The sequence below is a fragment of the Copadichromis virginalis genome, linkage group LG12 (assembly GCF_057382275.1).
Source record: "Copadichromis virginalis isolate Kocher_CV1m ecotype Utaka linkage group LG12, C_Virginalis_male_GT1.1, whole genome shotgun sequence".
NCBI lineage: Eukaryota > Metazoa > Chordata > Actinopteri > Cichliformes > Cichlidae > Copadichromis > Copadichromis virginalis.
In genome coordinates this window covers 22,075,368-22,098,005 of record NC_140629.1, presented here as the reverse complement: position 1 = coordinate 22,098,005, position 22,638 = coordinate 22,075,368, and the positions used below count along the sequence as shown (strand labels likewise).

Genomic DNA, 22,638 nt, shown 5'->3' with positions numbered 1-22,638 from the left:
TCAAGTCCTTCTTTTGACCCATTTTGCCAAAGGAAAGGACGTTGCCTAATAATTATGCACACCTGATATAGGGTGTTGATGTCATTAGACCACACCCCTTCTCATTACAGAGATGCACATCACCTAATATGCTTAATTGGTAGTAGGCTTTCGAGCCTATACAGCTTGGAGTAAGACAACATGCATGAAGAGGATGATGTGGACAAAATACTCATTTGCCTAATAATTCTGCACTCCCTGTAGATCATCACGCAACAGCCATGAGTAGGAGTACCAGTGGCAGATCTTAAAACTAAAGACCTAAGTTGACAATAATGAGCTTATTAAACTACATTTCTGAGACAAAAAATAAATAAAATAAAATGCTGATGGCCACCAGTATCCCTCAGCCCTAAGTAGATTCAGGTATGGTAAATGAAAATCCCAGGAGACTGCCATCTTGAGTCACTGCATTCACAAGATTTTTAGATAACTTAACCTCTGACCTTGCCTTTGAGGTCACAGCTGCACCTATGCATGAATTTGAAAATCATACATCGCCTCATTCTCGAGTTGTTGCATTCACAAACTTAGGCGCCCCGTGTCGTCGCTCTTCAGTGCGTTTGATGCCACGCACCTGAATAATAACAATTAAAAATGCAACTTTCAGAAGGTTTATTTATGAAACACTACATTAATATAAATAATAGTGGTTACAGCTGGTTGTCAGTACCCTGAATGATGATAGCAAAAAAGGCCAAAATGTCATTCGCTGACGAAATGTCTAAAATATACAAATCTAGAAGTCCCATTAAAAAAAGAAGAAAAAAAACAAGACGTCAAATTAGTGCTACAATATGTACATACTTATATACAGTGGAGAAAATATCCAGTCCTGTACAAAGGCAGTTCTTTTCTTTTTCCAAACAGTCAGCTCTTGCATGATTATGTCCGACAATCATTATTAACAGTCCTAAACTGCAAAAGAGCTTTTGTCCCGTTTTTTTCCCCCCCGACAGAAATAAAACATCTGCACGGTGTTCGTTCCACATTTTGGTAAAATAATTAAAATAATTAAGCTAGAAAGTACACAGATCCATGATCAAAAATGAGATGAGTGATGCTTGGAATAAACATAATCTGAACATTTCTTTGCCATCATGTGTGAATTCTCAGCAGCAACGGTGTGTTTTGCTTTCTTTGCTGCCCAAGGTCACACCTATTTTTTTTTTGTGTGTCCTGCCCTGTTTATTTGAACATGCCAATGAGCTAGACTGTCAAGGATCTTTGTTTTCTTTGCCGCTGAAGTGAAGTGACTCCTCTGTTGGGCAAGGACCGATCTGTGCATTCCACACACAGCAACAACAACTCCAGAGCCAAAAGAAACCCGACAGAAAATAAAACTGTTGTCACGTGGGAGCATAAAGTCCTCCGCCTTAGAAAGAAAGAGTCTTTCCCTCTGCCAAGGAGGACGTTTTTCTTTTGTCTTTATACAGAGTGAACAATCTTCTTTGTAATGAGTGGCACAGGAGGAATTAGTAAACACTTGTAATTCTGAAATGTTTTTGCACTATCTTTGCAGTTCACTGGTATTCACAGGGTTAAAGTCCCAAAAACACAGATTGATCCAGCTACCTCAGGTTATCCAGTTTTAATACGGCTCGGGTTCAATACAACTTTCCTCTTTTTACACATCCACAGTGCAGCAGGTCAGAGGTGTCACTAAAGTAAATACAGACAGAACAGGCAGAAGTCCTAAGTGCCATTGTCTGTCGTGCTCGAGCAATCTGGAGAGGCTGCAACTGGGGTTAACGACTGATCGGAGCTCTGGTTTGGAGAGCCGTCTTTAGGCCAATAAAGTCGACTCAGGCTCTGATGCAGTTCATCCAGTTCGGCTGGCAGGGGGATTCCCAGCTCCTGATTGAGGGACAGAGCTGCAAACCAGTCCTCAAGCTTCTGAAAAGGTGGACTGAGGAATAAAAAAAGGGAGAAAAAGGAATGGTCAACGAGGGCACAGAGAGGGGTTTGAGGCTAAAACCAGACTGACAAGGTTGAGAGAAAACATGAGGAAGCAATCTGGTAGCAGAGGCGTGTCTCTCAGCGAGCAGGTTGAGATGGCATCTGAAAGGGTTTTTGTTTCACTCCTCCTCCTACAACCAGTTTCATTAAAAGGCCGCATACCGTCTCGAGTGAAGGCAGATACAGTTCTCATATGGCCACATCTCTTGACTCTTTCAGGTTATTAAGAACTTTACCTTACCGGTCAGCAACTCTGCAGAACATTAACTTTTCATAACAAGTTAAATGAAATCTGTAATACATTAAAACAAAAGCTGTGGCTCACCGGTTGTCTGGTGTGAGGTCACAGCAGGCTACAGCCAAAGGAAAGAAGGCTGGTGTGCAGTCTTCAGGGAGAAACTTCTCCACAAACTTGCCAACATTTAGGCCAAAGTCCAAAGTCCTGGGGAGGCACTCAGGGTCCGCGTAGACTTGTCCAATGATCTGAATCACAGTAAGGAGGATAAACAGTAGGCAGTCAATTAAACAGATAGTGATGTGCATACAATGCTTTCACACATAAATGCATCAGTGCTTACTTTGAAAGGCTTAATTGCATGCAAGGTCTGTCATCTAACCCCAAAATGTGCTCGTTAAGCCATTACTTTGAGTAAACTGAGTAAAAATCAGCGTCTTACCTCGCAGAGAACAATTCCAAAGGAGAAAATGTCCACCTTCTCATCGTAACGTTTACCTGAAATAACAGATAAATAAATGTAATTACAAAATGGGTACAAATTAAGCTCTCATTCCTGTTTTTCCCCCCTTTTTAATGTCCACTCACCATTTAGCATCTCTGGAGCCATCCAGTAAGGATTCCCCACAACGGTGTACCGCTTCTTTCGATCAATCCGTCTATAACGCTTCTTATTGGTAGGTTTTTCAGGTGGAGGTTTAACTTTCTCTTCTACTACGAGTCGGGACAGTCCGAAATCAGCAACGACTACAGTGTTGTCCTGTTGAATGATTACAAGCGAGGCTTCTCTAGTTACCCAGGATAGGAGAGAACAGGGTTTATAATGCCAAGAAGATGAAATGCCACCTACCAGTTTAACCAGACAGTTGTGAGTATTTAGGTCTCTGTGGATGATGCTCATTGAGTGGAGGTAGGCCTAAAAACAAAAGGGGGAAAGTCATGTCAAGTAAGCACAGAGAATCCAAAGTAAATCCAAAAATAAATTATTCATTTGCTTAAATCTTCTAAACGCGGATTTCATCAGATCTTTACAAGATGAATAAAAGGGTTGCACTTTGTCACAGCATGCGGTTGAGCTACAGCTATGTTAAGCATTTTGTTACACAGTAGCTTAATGGTTATAGTTTTTCAACTTCATTTTTTCTTTGAATTCATTAGTTTCATTTTCCGGCTCATTTGTGGCACTTAATATCTAATAGATGTGGATGTTTGAACACGTACAGTCAGGTGACAGTAGCAGCTAGTAAGTTCTTTGCAGGAGGCCAACTCACCATGCCAGAAGCGATACCCTTTGCAAAGCTCACCCTCTGCTCCCATGGAAACGGGTCCTGTTAGTCAGGAAAAAGAAAAAGCAATGAGACAAACAGAAGCTCTCTGAGAGACCATAACAGCGTTAAATATAATGATTTTACACCAAGTAGGAGACAGCTATGTTAAATGAAATTAGACCTTTATGAAATAAACTAAATCTAAAATAGTCCTCCCCCACATGCTTTAAGCCTCATTAGGGACAAAGCACCCTCACTCTCCTCAGTGGGGCGTGTGCTGAATAGGCGTTGGCAGTGGGGGGGGGGGAGCGGAGCGCGACTTCTCCAAGTTTCACCTGAGAACACTTTCTATAACTTTTCTCACTCCACGTGCCGGTCAGTTGATACGCAACCCAGCCAATTATAGAGTCCAGAGCCCTGTATCAGTGCAGAGTTTACTCCAGGTCACCACCCTCCCTCCCCTCCCTACATAACTCCTGGCACTGTTTTTCTGCTTCACTATGGGTGAGGAGTGTTTCAGCTTTTTAGACTCACCATGTCTCTGATGAAATCCTTCAGCGTGCCGCCCTCAATAAACTCAGTAATCAAATTGAGCCTTTTGTCTTTGTATAGCACGCCGATAAACTTCAGAACGTGGGGATGGTCAAGGCTTCGCATTACTTTGACCTGAAGATTAAACGTGTGACAGAAAAAAAAAAGAAAAAAGCTCCAGATTATTATAAGCAGATGATCCCAAATTGATTTACACCAGAGTCTGTGGGATAAAAAGCACTGAATAAAATACAAGTCAAGCTAATGCGTTTCCACAAGACACTGGCAACAGCAACAAATACAAAGAGTTAACTACTGGGTCATGTGCCGTGCCTTTAGTGGTGTGTATTAATAAACAGCTCCATACAGAGACAGTGGACTCTGCTTTCTCAGTGACTAATCAGAGGCTCCTGCTGCAGATTACCAACCTCTTTAAGGAACGTTTTCTGGGTCTCCTCATCACACCGGATCAGCTCCTTCATCACCATCACCTCGCCTGTGGCTTTATGAGTCACCTGCGACAGAAGGAACACATGAATTACATGAAGTTCACAAAACTTGCTCGATGGCAGGAGTAAAAGAGTAAAGGACCCACCTTGATCGCCTGTCCAAAAAATCCTTTTCCTAAGACCTCTCCGTGTAGGAGGTCACATGGCCGAAAAATGCGGTGAGAGCAGCTAGCGGAGGATCTCAAGGACTCCGAGCGCCCGATGTCTCGTGTAATAAATGGATGGTCTTTAGGAGAAGTTGGTCCCGGTGACTTGCATATACTGTTACTGCGCCTGAAACACAACATAGCTCATTAATGATAACTCGCATCCCTGATCTCTTCTTCATTACGGAGTCCAAAATATGGAAGTTGCATGCTTTTTGGTTGTTGTAACATACCTTAAAGACCTCCTTTTCAGTGTGCCATCGTCAACCACATCTGTCCTCTCCAGCACCGTGTCAGATGGTGAGGACATGCGCATGCGGGAGGTGGCTGGGACTCCTAGCCGGTTCCCTGGTGATTCCAGCCTTAGCCGGTCCAAACGATGCCTGACTGGGTCATACTCTATTAGAAGGTGTAGCGTGTGACTGGTACGGTGAATAAGATCATCCACCTGGTTAGAAAAAAAAAAGATTATACATATATATATTTATTAACTAGGGTTAATGGATTTTCCACAATTACACTATTTTCAGGCTTTTTAACAACAAATCCCACAATTACTTCCTGTAAACTATCATCCTTCACCCTTAGGATGATTTGATGGCAATGTAATAAAACTTCCTAAACAACACTGCAAAAATAAATAAATACCAGTATAATTTATAACTATATTCAAAACTGATGCTTAAAAGCATCAGTCAAAGAGCCCTGGTTCAACGTCAATTCTTTAAGTCTGGTATTTGCTTATCCAAATGACAACTGATGGTGAAATCTGAGGTGCAGTCATAGTTTTTGTACTGGCTCAGCCTGTGTGACGCAAGTCCAGCGCTGTAGGTGGTAACACTCCCACCACATAAATTGCAGGACATGTGACATGCATGCTGACAGCAGTGACCAAGTTACTGTGATCAGAGTGTCTAGATATGCTTACGTTTAAAGGGAACAACCATCCCAGTGTTGAGCACCATGTGCTTTGTTCGAGGAAGAAGGAAACTAAAAGCCCAGTTCATGCAATGTTATAATAGTGTCTCTGTTCACCCTTTGACACAGCAGAGTCTGACAGGTAAAGATGACCAGCTAATGGTACGAGTAAAGTAAGAAGCTAAATCAAGTTCTGTGAGTTAGTCTTCATTCAACAGCAGCAAACTATTCATAAGCTCATGATGATGTCACTTACTTCATGTTGTTGCCCAACATGAGTTTCCTTTTATTGCGCATTTCTTTTCATTAATGCATTATTTTATTTTTCAGGTGAAATTCTGTTCTGATATTTTCGTTATCTTTAACATAACAAAAATATTAAAAAGGAACCAACCAGTCGAACACAAAAACGCTGAGATCGTGGGAATGAGCCTATAAGTGCAGTCATTACACACCTTTGTCTCCCAGCTTATGTAAAAACGATCGAGGAATGGGAAGAATGTCAAAAATCAAATGTGCAGCGATTGTATAACAACATTGCTATGCAAAAGTGCACTCAAGGAATTGCATTAACGATGAAACTAATCGGCTTTGGCTGAATGACTTCACTTATGACTCCATAAGTATCAGAGATAATATGTAAGCCCACCTCCTGCTCCATCAATGTCGCCACAGGAAGGCCATTGATCTCCAGAATCCTGTCTCCAACATGGATGGCATTTCGAACCTCTGGACTAATAAGCATTCCTCTGACCCTGAAAAACAGCAGCAGCATGAGTAAGTGAGGACTATGAAATAAATGTGCTGGTTTAAAAACAGCCGGTCCTGTCTGCCCACCAGGACACCAGGACTCGAGAAACTCCCATATATTATTAATCTGTCAATAAGTACTTTTTTTTTTTCAGTGGCTTATTTACACACACCTGCTATTTAGTCAACCTATAATCAACGTTACGTAAAGCATTACTCATGCTGTTCCCACAGAGCCTCGAGGACAGGCATGGAGTCAGACATCACGAGGTCCCACTTACTCTTTGACCTGAACACTCGCTGAGCCATTGACATCCCTCAGCACTGACACAGAGAGGCCTCTCTTCCCATTGGCTGCAGAAGGCATCGAGATGAGGGTCACCGTGTGGGGCAGGGAGTCCAGGACCGAGTCGTACGAGCGTTTTTCCAACATGGGTGTGAGAACCTCCTGCTTGTAGCACTTTCCGCTGTTCACACCAGGAGAATGCAGAAGCACATTTTATTAAAGTTTGGTTCAGAGGGCACAGAGTAACAGGAAGTCATGCAGAAGTGACCAACTAATCGTGAGCAAACATACTTGAGGGTGAACATTAACTTTTTAAGACATTCCTGGCATTGGCCAGTACAATTAAATGTAAGACGTTCTAGAAAAAGAGGGGACAAGGATTTTTAATTAAAGGACTATAAAACTGAATCGCAGCAGAAGAACCACATGAAATGTCCAGGGTTGAAAAACACATAAGATCAAGTTTAGTTTAGACCAACCAAGTGTTGCAACCTAAAGTAAAATCTAATCTTTGCTCAACAGCTTTTTGCTTTACTATCAATATTGCACCAATTTAATATCAGTGCCATAGAGTTACAGAAACAAGCTTTGGTGTATCGGCTGCTTTATCCATTTTTGCGATAACTCACTGGATATAAAAATTCAAACACTGCATTCTGGGTAAATTTTTAAGTCTTATATCATCATGTGGGACAGGCAGCTGACCAAAAAAAAAGGTACAGTATATGACTCCAAGCTGTGACTACTCCTGGATCAAAGCAATTTTCCAATATAGTCAAGTTTTAACACTCGTGAGTGTAGCTTATGGCTGTTAAATAGAAGTTTAGATATGGCACACTGATGAAACCGCATCAGGCATGAGTGAAGTTATGCTGTGGTTTTTCTTAGATTTATAGTGTACATATTATTTTATGTACACTAATTACCCATGTGTGATCAATAAAATACCCATTATCTATATCTATGTATCTGAGTGCTTAGGAATGCTGGGAAAATGATTGTTAATTAAAAAACTTAAAATACTCTAAACATGAAGGTAAAAATATATCTGGCTTCACTAAATACTCTAAAGACACTGCATGAAAAAAATAAAAACAGTTTACTCTGGTGGCGTTAGCTGGAAGCACTTGGCTAATTTTTCATGGGACGGCTGTCGGAGTGGTGTATAAATGAGTTTACAACCTTTACTTATAGACTATGAAAATCAGCCTACATACCAAGACACGTATGTTAAGGCCCTACAATTGCTGCTCTAAGCAGTTCTCAACAAACAGCTTTAAAGAAATCCAGTGCAGGTGACTTACCAATACAGTTTTGACCTCTCGACTAAAGCGTAGGTGTCCCGGTCTTCAATGACCACCTTGCAGCTCAAGCAAACAAAACACTCAGGATGGTACTTATGTTCTCCAGCCACCTGGAAGCAGAAACAAACGGGCTAGTTCTCCATTCAGAAGTAACGCGACGAGCCTGCTGTCTTGTTCTGTTGTGCTTTGGTGGTGAGCTGTGAGCTGCGTGTTGTTTTCTGCCCTCCTCCCTCCCACCGTGAGCGGTGACATAGCCGTAACACCTGCTTCACTCTCAGCCTGTCTGGAATCTGCTATGACATCACCCTCTGGGGATCTGACACACTCGTCTTACTGGCTTTCTCCCTTTCAATGGTCTGAAACTTTCAGCTGCTTCTCACCGACACTGCCTGAGTATCAGTCATCGATTTCCCTTTCTGACATGCATGCAGGACTTCAGTTTCATCACACCGTTTTCATCCCTTTCATGCAAGATGAGATCATGTCTACCCTTTGCAAACAAGTAAAATGTTGATTTCAGGACTATTTATGTAATTAAATAGGCAATAGACAAAGTTTTGGTTTTAACTTGTGATGAAATACAAGTCGATTGCACAAAAATGCCTGGGCTTAAAGTGTTTGCCTAGCAATCTTGCACACATTGGACAGTTTTGTCTACAACCAGGTACAAAAATGAAGGCTTGATTGTGAAACCAAAACAGGAAGAGGATGGCGCTCTTGTTTTCCCGCTAGTTGAAATAGTGGACCTGGGAACAATGGGAGTAAGTGCTGAAACTGTACCCAACAAGAAAAAACAGGAGGAGGAGGCGAGGAGGATAAAGTGAAAGCGATTGAAAGTTAATGGGGGGGGGGGGATCAGTGGGACTTGAGAGGGTTTAAAGATTACATTCACCTGGTATTGTTAGACCAGACCGCCAATTATCAAAACCTGCCCAATACAGCCATGTGTTTCAGGCCCCGTCCACATGTGGATGGGTATTTTGTTTTATGCATTTTGGCCTTAAAACGGTCGTTGTGAATGGACTAAGTCACTGAAAAAGGAGAATTTAAAAAAAAATCTTCCAGGATAAAGATTTAGAGAAACTGATTTTCTGTGTTTACAAGTGGACAATAAAAGCAACCTCAGAACCGTGCACCTTTAACTCCTTTTTTCTGCCATCAGCCTGTGTCCCGCGTTCTTATTTGTCACTTCTGATTGGAGAACATTTCTAGAAATTTAGGGTTATATCATCATCTCTTGTTTCGACATGCTCCTGATGTGGCCTCTTTGTGTGGACAGATTTTTCAAAACAGTGCTAGAATGGACGGGATTTTAGATTTCAATATTAATGCTTTCAAGCTGTGAGCAGAGCTTGGTAGCGGTGGGGGTACTCCTAGTGCTGGCCCCAAGCCCGGATAAATGGAGAGAGTTGCGTCAGGAATGGTATACGGCATAAAATGTTTGCCAGATCAAACATATCGGACCCTGCCAGGGCTTGGTTTAACTATGGATGTAATGAAGGTGGCCATGCAGAGGGTTGGTGTGACAGAGGAAGATAATCTGCCATGGTGACCTTTAAAGGGAGCACCAGCAGAAGAGCAGCAACTCTGATTTTCTCACCGTTTTGGAATAGAAAAAATAAATCAAAAGCTTTGATATTTGTTTGTCTTTGATGCAAACAAAAGTCCTAAAACTATGGATTAGTTATCTCAGCTATTTGCAATAAGCACATGGGGAGTTGCTCAGTATTTTTCCCACATTATTGCCACAGCTCTGAGTCAGAAACTTCATGCTGTGAAAGGATTCCCTGCTGCTGCAGAGAGATTAAAGTGATGTCAGCCAAATCATTGTGACATATCAGGAGTCTGTCAGTACCTCCCTGCCTTTAAGCCAGGAACAGAAAATCCACCAGTGACTAAGAGCAGCCACAAACCTGCCTGAGGCTCAGACAGCAGTGCGGAGCAGTAAAAACTTGGCAAAGCCAGATCAAAGTGAGGGACAATTAACGGTGACCCCGCTGTGGGCAGAAAAATATGGCAGTGGAAAACAAAAGCGGGATTGCATAAACTGATCATAAACACGGTGCTCTGAATTCCAAAAACATCTCCAAAGAATCAATGAACTAACAATCAGCTGGACCAGGACAGAAACAATAGTGTTCTGGACTTGAATACTTAACAAGCAGCAGCGCTGCATGACCCTCCTCCGCTGATGGACCACAATGATTTTCTTTCTGGCTGAGAGGCTCCGGTGCCAGCTATGCCCTGCCAAAAACACTTGGCTTTGCTGGCTGATGAAGCAGAATGCCAGAACCAAATAGAGGACTCCATTATGTGTGTTGCTTGGTGGCAAAAAGAAAAACTTGAGCCTGGCTCCATGCTAGAGAAGTGACCCCATTTGTGGCCACCTCAGTTTTAGGTTTTTGATTTGTAGATATAAAAAAAAAAATCGATGCTGCCTGACATTTAGGTTAAATTTAATGGATGTCAGTTTCTTTACTTTAATAAAAAATATAAAGGCAAGTTGATCAATTACATTTTCTCTTTGTGGAGAAACAAACCCCAAAAAGCAGGCGCATTTGTTCTTTATACCATCAGTACGGATCATAATGTGAGTGGCAGAGTGTGGCATGCATTAACAGAGAACTGTGGAGAAGTTCTGCACTGAGAGGGAACATAATGGGGCCTCAAGGGGGGGGAAAGTAATTCACAAGTAAAGTCTAGACCGCATTCTGCAAAGTCCAGCAGCAGCCCATGTGAAGTATCACTCATCTGTAAATGTAATAACTGCCACAAAAAAACACTGCCCTCTGCCTTTTAACGCACGTTAATCTGGAGCAGTAAGCAGAAACAGGAACAGAGCGTACTAACATGGTCTGTGGGCTTTCTGGCATTATTTAAGTAGGCAGGGAAAAGGTTGGCAACTGGTGTTATAAGATCATGGCAAGACAGACGCTGAAAGCCAGGCAATCACATGCAAACAGCAGTGGTCAAACAGTCTCGACCCAGTGTTGAGAGTCTCCAAAAGAAAAAACAAAACGTACCAGACGCGCAAAGAGCAAAAAAACCGATCTGGCGGGTTGTAATTCTCATTCTACACCAGAGTATGGATACTCTGTTATGTTCAAGTCTTTAACACAAGAGGGCTGAGTGCCAGGCCAGGTCAGCGTGTCATGTAAGCATTAAAAGAAGCCCAGCCAATGTTGTGTAAAAACTTCTATTGGATTTACAAGACACAACCCCCTCCCAAAAAAAAACATGCAACCTGATCGCACCTTTAATTGCATCCTGACTGCCTGAGATGTGCATCTATTTCACATACCACACCCGAGCTTACATGTGCTGTCTCAGCCAAAAGCAACTAACAATGTTATCTAAATGTTTTTACAGGCCATAGAGTGCTTGGAGATGTAAAATTAGTGGAGTCTGGGCTGATTAGGTGTTGGCTCAGATTCCAGTGTCTTTGAGCGACAGCTTAAAAAAAGAAAAACAAAAGACCCTCCATACAATGGAGTAAAAGAATGAAAGCAGCAGACTTACCATCGCAGGTCCAGTCATGAGCAGAGAGCAACCATGACAGAGCTCTCCAAACTTTTCCCAGTAGTGATTGCGACAGTACAGCTTGCCGTCCTTCTCATAGTACCAGTTAGTCAGGTGGTCACAGCACACAGAACATCTAAGGAGACAGAAAAAAACCAACACTCAGGGTTACGGAGGCAGAACAAAAGATTTCAGAATGGATTTTGAAATGTGAAGCAGATGTCTATGATGACATGAAGGCGCTCAGAGTCTCAAAAGCCTGTTTGACTGCATGGATGTTGGATGTACAACACATATGAGACACAGCAGGGGAAAAGCCAGCCAAAGATGCTGATAGAGAATACTGACTGTGCACAAAAGCAGCCAAGCATTTAGATTTTCCAATATTTCTAATGTTTCTTATCTTAACTTCAGCATCCGCAATATCTCTTTTAAAAAAAAAAAGTGTGTTTTTTGAACAGTTTCTCATGCACAACGTAGGAAACAAACCAAAAAAACAAAATCCAAACTGCCCTAAATTCTCATCCAGTAAACCACCTGTGAGGTCAGGGCAGCCACACATACCTAGGGGTGCAGCGTGGGCAGTCAGCCAGTGAAATCTGCCTCCTCAATGATGCTGCTGACTTTAAAACCTTTACTCTGTGGTGATAACGCCATGTGGACAGTTTCTTGCAAAAATATTGACGTTTTTAATCAGAAGTTTAATCAGTTGCAAACGTGCTACAAGTGACTTTGATGTCTACAAGTTAAAAATGAATCAAAAATAAGCAAACACGGATAAATAAAATCGGTTTTGCTTGTTAATCTAGCAGTTTTTAAAATTTCAAGGAACATAAAGAATGAAAACTTTGGACTTTTGTTTGTACGTGCTGCGTCCTGTGAAACGTCCATTAACTCTGTTGCACTTGGCAGACCCTCCTCACTCTGCCTTTGTAATCAAGGGTCAACGTCTGGAACTGAAAAATTCAGCGAATGCAGAAGTAGCAAAAACTGCAACTCCTCAAGTAGCCAAAAAGGGTGACAAAAACTTCACAGCTTTGAAAATCATATTGGGGCTGAACTTTCTATAACTCATCCATGGATATAATTCAGTTATCTGTTATCAGCATCATCTAGACCTTCGAAATCAGAATCAGAATATTTTATTAATCCCTGAGGAAATTATGTGGTCATTGGATTGAACCTCTTCATTGTGTGTGTGCTATTGGAGCTTTTTAAATGGATTATCTGACTAATGATATGGCTTGCTGCGTGCTCGCTGGCTCATTCTAGAAGCTTGTGCTCCTGCTTGGCGAGTAAGATTACATTAATCCACTGCTTAGAACTAATAAGCTGATAGGTGTGTCTGTGTTGCACCCACACAATTTATAAATGCAGCATGTGAACCACGTTTGCTGAATCGCACTCCACCCTTCAACTGTATAAACGTAACAGCTGGCTTAAAAAAAACAAACAAACAAAAACATGGCTACAGCTTAGCTTCAAAATGTGGAGTCCAAAAACAAAGGGTGACACCACAGTGCCATATCTGTGTTTTATACCATTTATACTTGGTGATGTACCAAAAAATATTAACGAATCTCAGTGTAATTTTTGATTTATCAATGAATGTCTCAAGAATATGGAACTTTTTTTTCAAGAACTGTCTTTAAAATAAAATAAATGAGTAAAAGCATCACACGAGAAAAGCTGTAACAAAAATTCTGATCGCTTTGCCAATTGTCAATTCCACACATATAACATGCCTTGTTTTACAAGGTGTACAACAGTACGAATACCTTGTCGCTGAAATGCCCTGGGGCTTGCACTGTTAGAGAGGCAGGGATCACAAAAGTAACTAACTAAATAAAAATGCTCCACTTTTGAAGAAGCAGATGTTGGATTTGGGAGAACTTTTCTTACTTGATGACTGCGCAGTGCCTTTATAGCTGCCAAGTCCTTATTCAGTGCTTAATGGGATTCAGGACAACAACCTATAAGCAGGCTCAAGATAAGACTCTACAGAGGCAAAGTCCTCAAATTATCCAGTTGGGCTATAATACAGCTTTTGATTACAGTTCATTTTCTTAAGTAGGTCATATTAAATACTAACAAGTCATGCCGTTAGCCACATTAGCTCAGAAACCCATCCTGGGGTTTAGGATTTCTGAGTGTCTCTCATTGTACTTCTCTTCCTTCAACAGTCTAACAAAGCGTGATAGTAAAAGCTAGCACTACCATTATAAATAGTGCCAACTGCTGCTCCTGTTAAATGACTAGCTGCTAATCGAAACTGATATTTGGCAGAGGTAAGAGGACGTTAATGCCTGAGACTGAGACAAAGTGTTCAGAGTGAAGAATGCTGAAGTTACCAGCAGACTGGGAAGCACCTGCAGGCACTGAGCGCTCCTTGAACAAGCTGCACTGGTTATGCAAAAATGATGGCAGCAGATTTAACTGCCAGGGCCCGAACCAGGATGAGCCACTTTATGAGAGATCGGATTACTGAAGCCTCTGGAGCCACTTTTGCCCGACTTTGCAAATGATTCCTCAAGCTTTTTTTTTCCCCCCTCTCCACCTTGGTTACACATTCACCTGAAGAAGAATCCTGATGTATTGGTGATGACATGTAGACAAATGAGTCACAGTGAAAAAGAGACGTCAGGACAGTCGACTATTTGGACTTGAACAGGAAAGAAAAAGCTGTTCACTGCATTGATTTCTCTCGAACTTATGCACAAAACTAACAGCAGATGTGAGATAATATACTGGCTGCGTAGAGGAACGGCTATAATATTAAACAGTCAACTACTTTCAGTTTAGAGTGGTTCCCAGCATGATTATTTTGCCAGTTACTGTAGATGAAAAGCATCAGATTCTCGATGAAGACAAAAACATTATTTTAAATGCTTATCGTACGCATTTTTATTCTTTTGGTGCTGGCTCCAGTCTTCAGCTGAGACCCGCGTATCACGTTGTTCTCTCCACTGTAGGTATAGTTCATCCAGGATTATTGACTTTGGCACAGACTCCAAATATTTCAGAGTTTTCTGGCATTACTTAAGAAGGAGCTGTCCTTTGGAGGAAAGACCACATGTTTGTGTCTGTGCTGCAGAGAGAAAAGTGGAGAATGAGGGAACAGCTGGCTCTGAGGCAGAGAGGACGTGACATGAAACAGATCCATATTTGTGTCAGGAAACAAACCTTTTTCCTCTGACATGAAAGCAACATAAAAGAAAAGGACACAAGATACAGCCTGGTGTATCACACTGTGCTGTGATGAGGAGTAACAGAGCAGAACAATTATCCTGAAGTCAAGATTGCATGAGTAACGCTTGCTAAGCTGCTGTGGTCACAACTGCACTAAAAGGCCAAACATCTGATGTCTGGGTGTGACACAATATTACACAAATTTGGCATTTTCATTAAATGATTAATAACGTTATCAAACATCATTAGGAGTGGGAGAAAATACAGATGCTGCATTATATTATTATTGACTCGTTTCTGCTGCAATACAATTACAGTGCCAACTTTTAAAATTTTGCCCGGTCTTAATGAGTCTCAGTTTCTGCCGCAGCATTCGGATGGTAGTCTGACACGAGGTTATTATAGTTAACTAAAACAAAACTAAAAACTACTAGAAGTGAAAAACATATTAGTTAACTTAAACTACTTAAATTGAAAAAAATATTCGGAAATGATTTTGCAAACTTGGAAAACTCACACAAAATAAAATCAAATAAAAGCCTCATTTTTAGAATTTGTTGCTTTGGTAAAAATGTTATTACTAGCTGCCTGATGGAGTCCGGCGTCTTCAGCTTTAAAAAGGTTGTGTGCTTTTGTTTTAGTACCTGTTCAGATTTCCCAAAAGGTTGCCCCTGACATATTACAATATACAACACACACAATAATAATTATAAATTCTTATTCTAAAATAATAAAAAAAAGAAAGTAAAAGTAAAGCTTTTTCCAGTGAAATAACGCACCATATCACAAAGCTGAAATCATCTCAAACTGGTCTCTTAAACATCACAATGAATTCATTGTACTCAAATGGCCTCCACAATCTCCAGATCTCACCCTGATAGAGCACCCTTGGGATGTGGTGGAACGGGAGAGTCACATCATGGATGTGCAGCTGAGAAATCTGCAGCAACAGCGTGATGCTATCACATCAGTGTGGATTATAATCTCTGAAGATGAATCTATGCCATGAAGACTTAAGGCAGTTATGAACACAAACGCAGGTCCAACCTATTACTGACAAGATGTAACTAATAAAGTGACTAAGTTAAAAATAAATAAATAGGCCACAATACACATTTGATTGTTGTAGCACTCAGACATTGCCATCAGCCTGAAACATTCAGTATTTGTCAAACTGTAGCACACAGACAAGTAATGTCAGCACAGCACCAACAACGACTGGAGGTATCAACACTCTCATTGTCCCTTCAATAGATACAATAGTTACAAAGAAGAAGAAAAAAAGGTGTATTTCTTCAAAAATACTGAATGTACAACATACTGTGTGTCTCGGTGGAGGAGAGAAAACAAACATACAAAGAAAAACTTGTTCTGAACAAAAAGCATTCATATACAAAATTGTATTGTACACTTTGTTCCTTTTACCATCTACATTAAGTAATGCAAGTAAGCTTATAAAAACACCTAAATTCCTCGTATACATGGTGCTGAATGGGCGTGTGCACTTAACTCAGGTGGTTACAGTCACGTTGGCTGCACAAACACTACACAGTAAACATTACTTGTTTCCTTAAATATCCATTGCCGTTGGAGTCCTTTGTTAAAGTGTGGCAGTAATGATAGAAATAGACACTGAGATGATCTTTTACATGTGGCCTTGAAAGCCTGACAAAGGTGTATTTCACTGTGTGCAACAGCATCAGCACCAACAAGTTCACCACAGCTCCTTTAAGTCCTCAAAGTTGTGAAATTGGGCCTCCATCAGACCCGTTTATACTGGACACACCCCACAACTGCTCGGCTGGAGTCAGATATGGAGAATTTGGAGGCCAAGTCAACACCTTCAACTTTTATTATGCCAATAGAGGACACAGCCATCAGGAGAAGTACTTGCAATGCTGCTTGTACCTAAGTAACCTCCACAAGAAGGACATAAGACTTTCCACATTTTCCAAAGCATCCTTTACAGCCTCCACTGGCTGGCCTGCTTCCAACAGCACATCCAGATGCAATGTCTTCACAGGTAGGCTAAATGAGGCGCAAACATCCACTCATCCACATCTTCTAAATAATGCTCGTGTGCACCCGGTGCTCTGTAAACGTGTACATAAGCAGAAGGCTTTTTGGGGGGGTTGTTTTCCTTGAAAGCAAAACAATTGTTGAATTTCACTGAATTTAAAGTCTATAATGTATAAGTACGAGGCAACACCAAAATGTAAATGAAGGCATAAAAGAAAAATAGTAGCGTTGTACAAATCTAGCTGTGGCTTCTATTTTTGGTTAAACAACTCTCCCCAGTATGGGAAAGACTATTTTTAACCATAGAAAAAATGCAATAAGATCTGCAGTTATGCAGGTGGAAAGCAGTGAACAAGATAGGAAATAGTTTTGTCTAAAAAAAGAAAAAAAAAAAGCCAACAACACAAAGGCTTCTGTAGTGTTTGAGACAGAGAGCTCACATCTCTGATTTGCCGTCTAGGAATGCAGAACGCTGCAGAGCTGAACGTGCCATTACCTATAGGCCTGAATAACACTGCCAGGTTTACTGGAACAAGAGTGACGCCACCTCACAAGAATGTTACAGAAGGTGGAGGTATACGGAGGGCAGAGGGGCAGCATGTTGACAATAGAGAATGGGACCACCACAGGGTATCACATCTGCAAGGACATTTTTATTTTTGTTTGCTTAACGAGTTATGTCTTGCAAAGAATGTGAGCGACGATGGCATCAGCTTACAATGGTGCTTAGAAAAAAAAAAAAACAAACACCCAAGAAAAATATTTCATATATGCAGAAACTTTAAAGAAGGGAAGTTATTAGACAAAGAAATGACCAGGAATTCCAAAAATGTGAAAAGGTATAAAAGAACAAAGGGAGGGAAAGCATCAAGGGTGAGTAACGCAGCTGCGTCAGGAACCTTGCTGCTGAGATAAATAGGCTTTGTGTGTTATTGAGAAGTGTGTGCTTTAAAAGAGTGAAATCAAAGGTTGTGCAAGGACACTGCCACATACATACTGGCTTAAGAGTCCCTTTTTTTCAGCTGTAAGATTCAGTCAACCTAGAAAATATTAAATGTGTTCTATTTTTAGTGCCAGAGGAACCCTGATCCACTCCCAAACACATTTTTGGGTGTACTTGTGTGTGCTAGGTGCGCCTTCTCAGTCAGAGATAGAGAGAGGGGAAAAAAAAACATTTACTAATGAGCAATATTTCACAGATTCAGTCAGCCAGCTTTGGCTGATCAGTTTTATAAAGTTAGTTAAATACAACCCAGCAAATGCAACTGCGATCCCGCAGTAAGCTGAAATACCGCATGTCATTCCTGTTAAACAACCTGAGCTTCCTTATTTAACACGGAGGGAAAAAACAACAACCTTCAACTGATCTCCATGGGGAAAAACCCTCTGTGTGTTATATAATATTGGCATGTGCAGTATGTTGACATCAAACTGCAGGTTTACTGCTGCACACAAAAATATGGTCAGTGACCTGTACGAACCAGAGAGCTCACATCATCTCCACGGCGGCAATCATTAAGCTTAAGAGCAGAAGGGGCAAAGTTCTCCTGGGGAGGCGATCTGTCAGCTGGGACTGCCGAATGACATTCTACAGAGGACATTTTGTGCACAAAAACGATGGAGAACAGTTGAAAACAGACACGAGTCTGTGTTTAGGCGACAGAACAGAAAATTCTGGGATTATCCACAGGTCCATTTGTAAGTACATCCAAACAGAGTAAACTACAAACACACACACAAAATCAACCACACAAACAACTGTCTGTGTCAGCGCGAGCTAACACCTCCTTATACACAAACAGTCTCCAGCCATCGGAGTATGAGTGACAAAACTGTGCTCATGACAGTAATGAGGGTCCTTAAAATCAGGATCTGCAGCCACTTACTTGAAGCAGGCGTTGTGCCAAGTGTCCTGGAGGACTTTCATTTGAAACGAGTCTTGAATCTTTCCTCTACAGCCCACACAGTAACACTTATCTGCAAAGAAAGAAACGAGCCTCCCCTGTAAATAGGTGTAGCGCAGAAACCTCATGTGAAAATTGCAATACTGGTTTAACTGGGATCTGGATTTGAGCGAGCAAACAATCGCGCCGCTGCGCTCGGTCTCCAAAAAGCCCAGTTTTTAAAGGTAAAAACATTGCGTGAGCTGAGCGCTTCAGACAGAGAGATGGTGCTCTTTTACATCACTGCAATGTAGCATCACTTCAATGTAAAGGTACAGTGTGGAATACCACTTTACCTCCTGGTTCCTCCATCTACTCCGCGAGAGTGTCGTCGATATTCAGGTCCCTTTTTTTGTTTTTTCACTAACTCCTCATACTGAAGAGGAGAGTTGTCATGAGCCGCTTCACGCTTTCGTTCTTCCCCGTCCGAGATTCCCACCTCTAAACACAGCAGGAAGAAAACACAAACGCCTTTAATCCTCCACAGAGAGAGAGAGAAAGAAAGCAGTGAGCTGAGACCTCCTGGACGGAGCTGTTCTCTCGCCGCTGGCAGGATGACTGACGTAATGCAGTGCTCACATTCCTGTACGGAGAGCGGAAAGGCCAAACCTCCGCACCTGGAAGAAGGCGAAAACTGAGATTTGGCCCCAAACGCGAAAGGAAAAACAGTGGCGCCATCTACTGCCAATATCACCGCACTACACAACGATTTGCTATGTGGTTGCTAGGCTTTTGTGGATAGAAATGAAACGTTATTGTATGTTATTGTCGCGACATAAAAACGATGGGATGCTTTTAAAGTGTTGACGTCATAATATATTAAGGATAATATAATCATCAGATCTTATTGCATTCTTAAAGCAAAAGAGTAAGTACAGTACAATAAGACGCAAGACAAGTGTCTTTCCTGAAGTTCTACAGTTGTATCAAAGGATTTCTCTGTTTTAAAATTCCCATTTAATTATTTTAAAATTTTATAAAAGATAAATGACTGCTATATCATCAGTAATGGTTTGCTTTACAATTTGTGTTTTGCACTTTTCCTATTTAAATGGAAAACATGGGATTAACTGTAGGAACAAGTCAGCCTTTAAAGTGCTTCTAAATTGTTTTATTTCTGTTATATAGCCAAGGCTCACTGATAATACTGGGCTGGGCAAAACAATAATTTCACTGCAACATCTGAAATCAGTAGGCATCATCTCTTTAAAACCATTTCAACACAGGCAGAATAGCAATGAATGTTATTTACTGAAAGGGTATTAGACCTAATGAGAAGATTTAAGCACACATTAAACTGGCAAAGTGCGCGTGTTGTTTCTTTGCTTTTCTCTGCTCCATGCAGAATAATATTTCTTTTATAATTTACACTTCCAAATTCAGAAGACAAGCATTCAAGCATTTTTTACAATAACATGATTCATGACTCATAGTTGACCTTTAGGCGATTGAATTTAAAGAGTTAGTTTCCCTTTAAATCACATATGAGCTTTAGTTTCAAAGCATTCAACACAAATGCTGGTATGTACTAAGATTTTAAAATTTATACAGTTTTGTTTATTGAAAAAAAAAAGTGGCTTATTCACTGTAACATCTGTCAGTATTAGTACAGTGCTGTGAAATCTCATGCCGCACCTCATTTCATTATGTCTTGCTTGGAAAATGGGGAATAGGTGTAGTGATTTATTGAAACATGTGCAAATATATATGGAAATATGAGCAAAAAACAGTTTGCGCAGTTCAACAAGCTTGATATCCACATTTATTCTTCAGCACAGCCTGGCCTCTGTCAGCCAAGCTTTCTTGTTATTTTTTAAGTAGTCTTCAGAAATAGCCATTGTACAGTACAGTACAGTCACATTGATTTTTTCTGCTTGTTTCTTTGTTTTCTTTGTTATTGTTATGTTATTTTAACATGTTGGAAATAAAGCCACACAACACTGGGAAAACTGTAGAACTGTGTCTTCAATCTTCAGTTTACGTAAAAGGGCCAGTATACAGGCAGGAACATGAATGCGTCATGAGTTCCTCAGTTTCACTGACTGTGGCTGAAACATTAATTTCCTGTTTTGAAGCGTGGGACATGGTTCAATATTTGTGTGGCATATTAATGAAAATGGGGCTATTGTTAACAGTGCATTAAAGTAATGGAGAAAAACTGAGATAAGGTAGAATAAACTGAGAGTGGAGAATTTACAGTAGCCAGGACGATATTCACGATAAGCTTATTATTAAGTCTTTGGCTCTTGATTTTAGAATGCAGCTGCGTGAAAGCCCATTCATTGTTATTTAAACAAGGTAAACATTATATTTGGCAGTATTTGTTGTTACACTGTAATAGTCATGATGGACCTTACAATGAAGCTGCCATACACATCCTGACACAACACTATTATTAAGCCACTTCTGTTTGGAGTACCCTGTTCTAAGAGTTACCGCAGTTCTACCTTCTGGGGGCGGTAATTAAAAAGCAGATGTTCTTGTATTGAAAAATAGGAGCAAGCTACACTTCAGGTCTTCCTTCTGTGTGTGTTGGTTCTGTAACAAGAAACAAATGACATAATAAACTAGGTTCTCTTTCAAACATTCGTTTCGGTGTCTCACTATGGGGAACGCTCTCTCAGCGTTGTCCTCAGAAGCCTCTATATCATTACTCCAGCCAGTATTGGCTGGCAGTCGTGACGCTTGCGTCAGGGAGGGGCCACCCTCCTCCCTATAAAAGGGTGTGACGCAGCGTCACCCGTCATTCAATTTCCTCTTCTCGCTTCTTAGAAACCTCATCTCTCCTGACTGCGAACGTGAGTGCTAGCTTAACTGTCCACACGAGCAAGCTAACACCTTGGTCACCGGGCGCCAGCACGGCTCGCGTTTCGAGTCGCCTGCTCTTCACCACAGAGCCAGGTCGGAGAGCTGTCTTTGCTACACACGGTCACCAAGCCAAGTAGCACAAGCGCTAGCCACCACACTAGCCAGGTCATACTACCTCACCATAGCTGCCCGACCGAGAGAAGAAACAAAAAAAAAAAAAAGGATCAGCGTTAGCCGTCCAGCCATTCCAAGCTAGCTACACCAAGCTTCCTTAATATGGCAGACTGCAAACCGCTGCCCAGAATTTGCCCCTGCGGTTGCAAAATCTCAGGTTCAGATACACATGACGCGTGTGTGATGTGCTTCGGGCTGCAACACGCCCAAGCGGCTATTTCCACACCGGGTATATGCGAACACTGCGCTCGCTTCACCCTAAAAAGCCTTCGCCGAAGGCTAGCCCGCCAGGCTAGCCTGTCGAAGGAGGACTCAATGCTGTCTCCAATCGGCCCACCGATGGAGCACACTGAGTCCGCCACACCAGGCACCAGCTGGGGCGACGAGATGGATGTCGTCCTCCCGCTGGTGGATGATGCCGAGGTCAGCTGCGAAGCTATGCTTGATTCCCTCGAGGCTAATGATGAGCTACTCAGCGAATCCTCTGAGGGAGCGTCGGAACATCTCGTCTCGGACGAGGATGACGACGTTTTCTTTGCCCCCTCTGGTCAGAATTCTGCGACACAAGGGGCCGATTGTGATAACCCCGGCACACAGTCCCGCGGCATGGAGCTATTTGACGTGGCAAAACGGGCAGCTGAAAAGCTGGCAATCCCATGGCCCGCGGTGACAACGGAGACCTCCACCTCACGATACGAGGGTAAAAGGCTCCCCAAAGCAAAGCGCACTACTAAGCAGGTACTGCCGCTTTTCCCCGAATGCGTGGACGAGGTCACACGCTGCTGGGCAAAGCCATTTTCGTCACCCAACCCCGTGCAGGGAGCGGCGGCGTTTGACTGCGCTGGAATGAAAGAGAAGGGCATCTACCAAATTCCCACAGTGGAGAATTTGGTGGCTTCTCATCTCCACCCGAACCAGAAACTCTCCATGTCATCTGGTCCGTCCCTGCCCTCCAAGGCCGAACGCCTGCAGTCCTCCCTGGCTGACAAGGCGTATAAATCGGTTGCCACCACCGCGAGGGCATTGAACGCCTCATCGCTC

General features: G+C 41.9%; 1 protein-coding gene across 2 annotated transcripts; it reads right to left on the bottom strand.

Moving 5' to 3' along the window:
* Positions 1–639: 639 nt before the first annotated feature.
* On the bottom strand, positions 640–19,188 carry limk2 (LIM domain kinase 2). 2 transcript variants are annotated; one of them, XM_085475397.1, is made up of 16 exons: positions 18,912–19,188; positions 18,559–18,649; positions 11,465–11,600; positions 7,946–8,055; positions 6,637–6,822; positions 6,255–6,360; positions 4,921–5,135; positions 4,628–4,814; positions 4,461–4,547; positions 4,036–4,167; positions 3,505–3,561; positions 3,084–3,149; positions 2,822–2,993; positions 2,676–2,731; positions 2,324–2,481; positions 640–1,948 (listed from the first exon to the last, which is right to left on the bottom strand). In XM_085475397.1, the coding sequence occupies exons 1-16, from the start codon at positions 18,925–18,927 to the stop codon at positions 1,735–1,737; spliced, it is 1,989 nt and encodes a 662-aa protein (XP_085331523.1). In that variant the 5' UTR covers positions 18,928–19,188; the 3' UTR covers positions 640–1,734. The 2 variants fall into 2 exon arrangements, with proteins under 2 accessions (XP_085331523.1, XP_085331522.1); XM_085475396.1 differs by lacking the exon at positions 18,912–19,188 and having other exon boundaries at positions 18,559–18,719.
* Between the last annotated feature and the right edge of the window lie 3,450 nt (positions 19,189–22,638).

Bases quoted from the DNA above. Each gene is read 5' to 3' on its own strand.
- limk2 (XM_085475396.1), bottom strand. From the start codon at position 18,704: ATGAGGTTTCTGCGCTACACCTATTTACAGGGGAGGCTCGTTTCTTTC. The intron at 6,823-7,945 runs GTAAGTCACCTG...TGGTGTGAACAG, and splicing joins GAGAGGTCAAAACTGTATTG to CGGAAAGTGCTACAAGCAGG. The intron at 4,548-4,627 runs GTGGGTCCTTTA...CTTCTGTCGCAG, and splicing joins TTTTTGGACAGGCGATCAAG to GTGACTCATAAAGCCACAGG.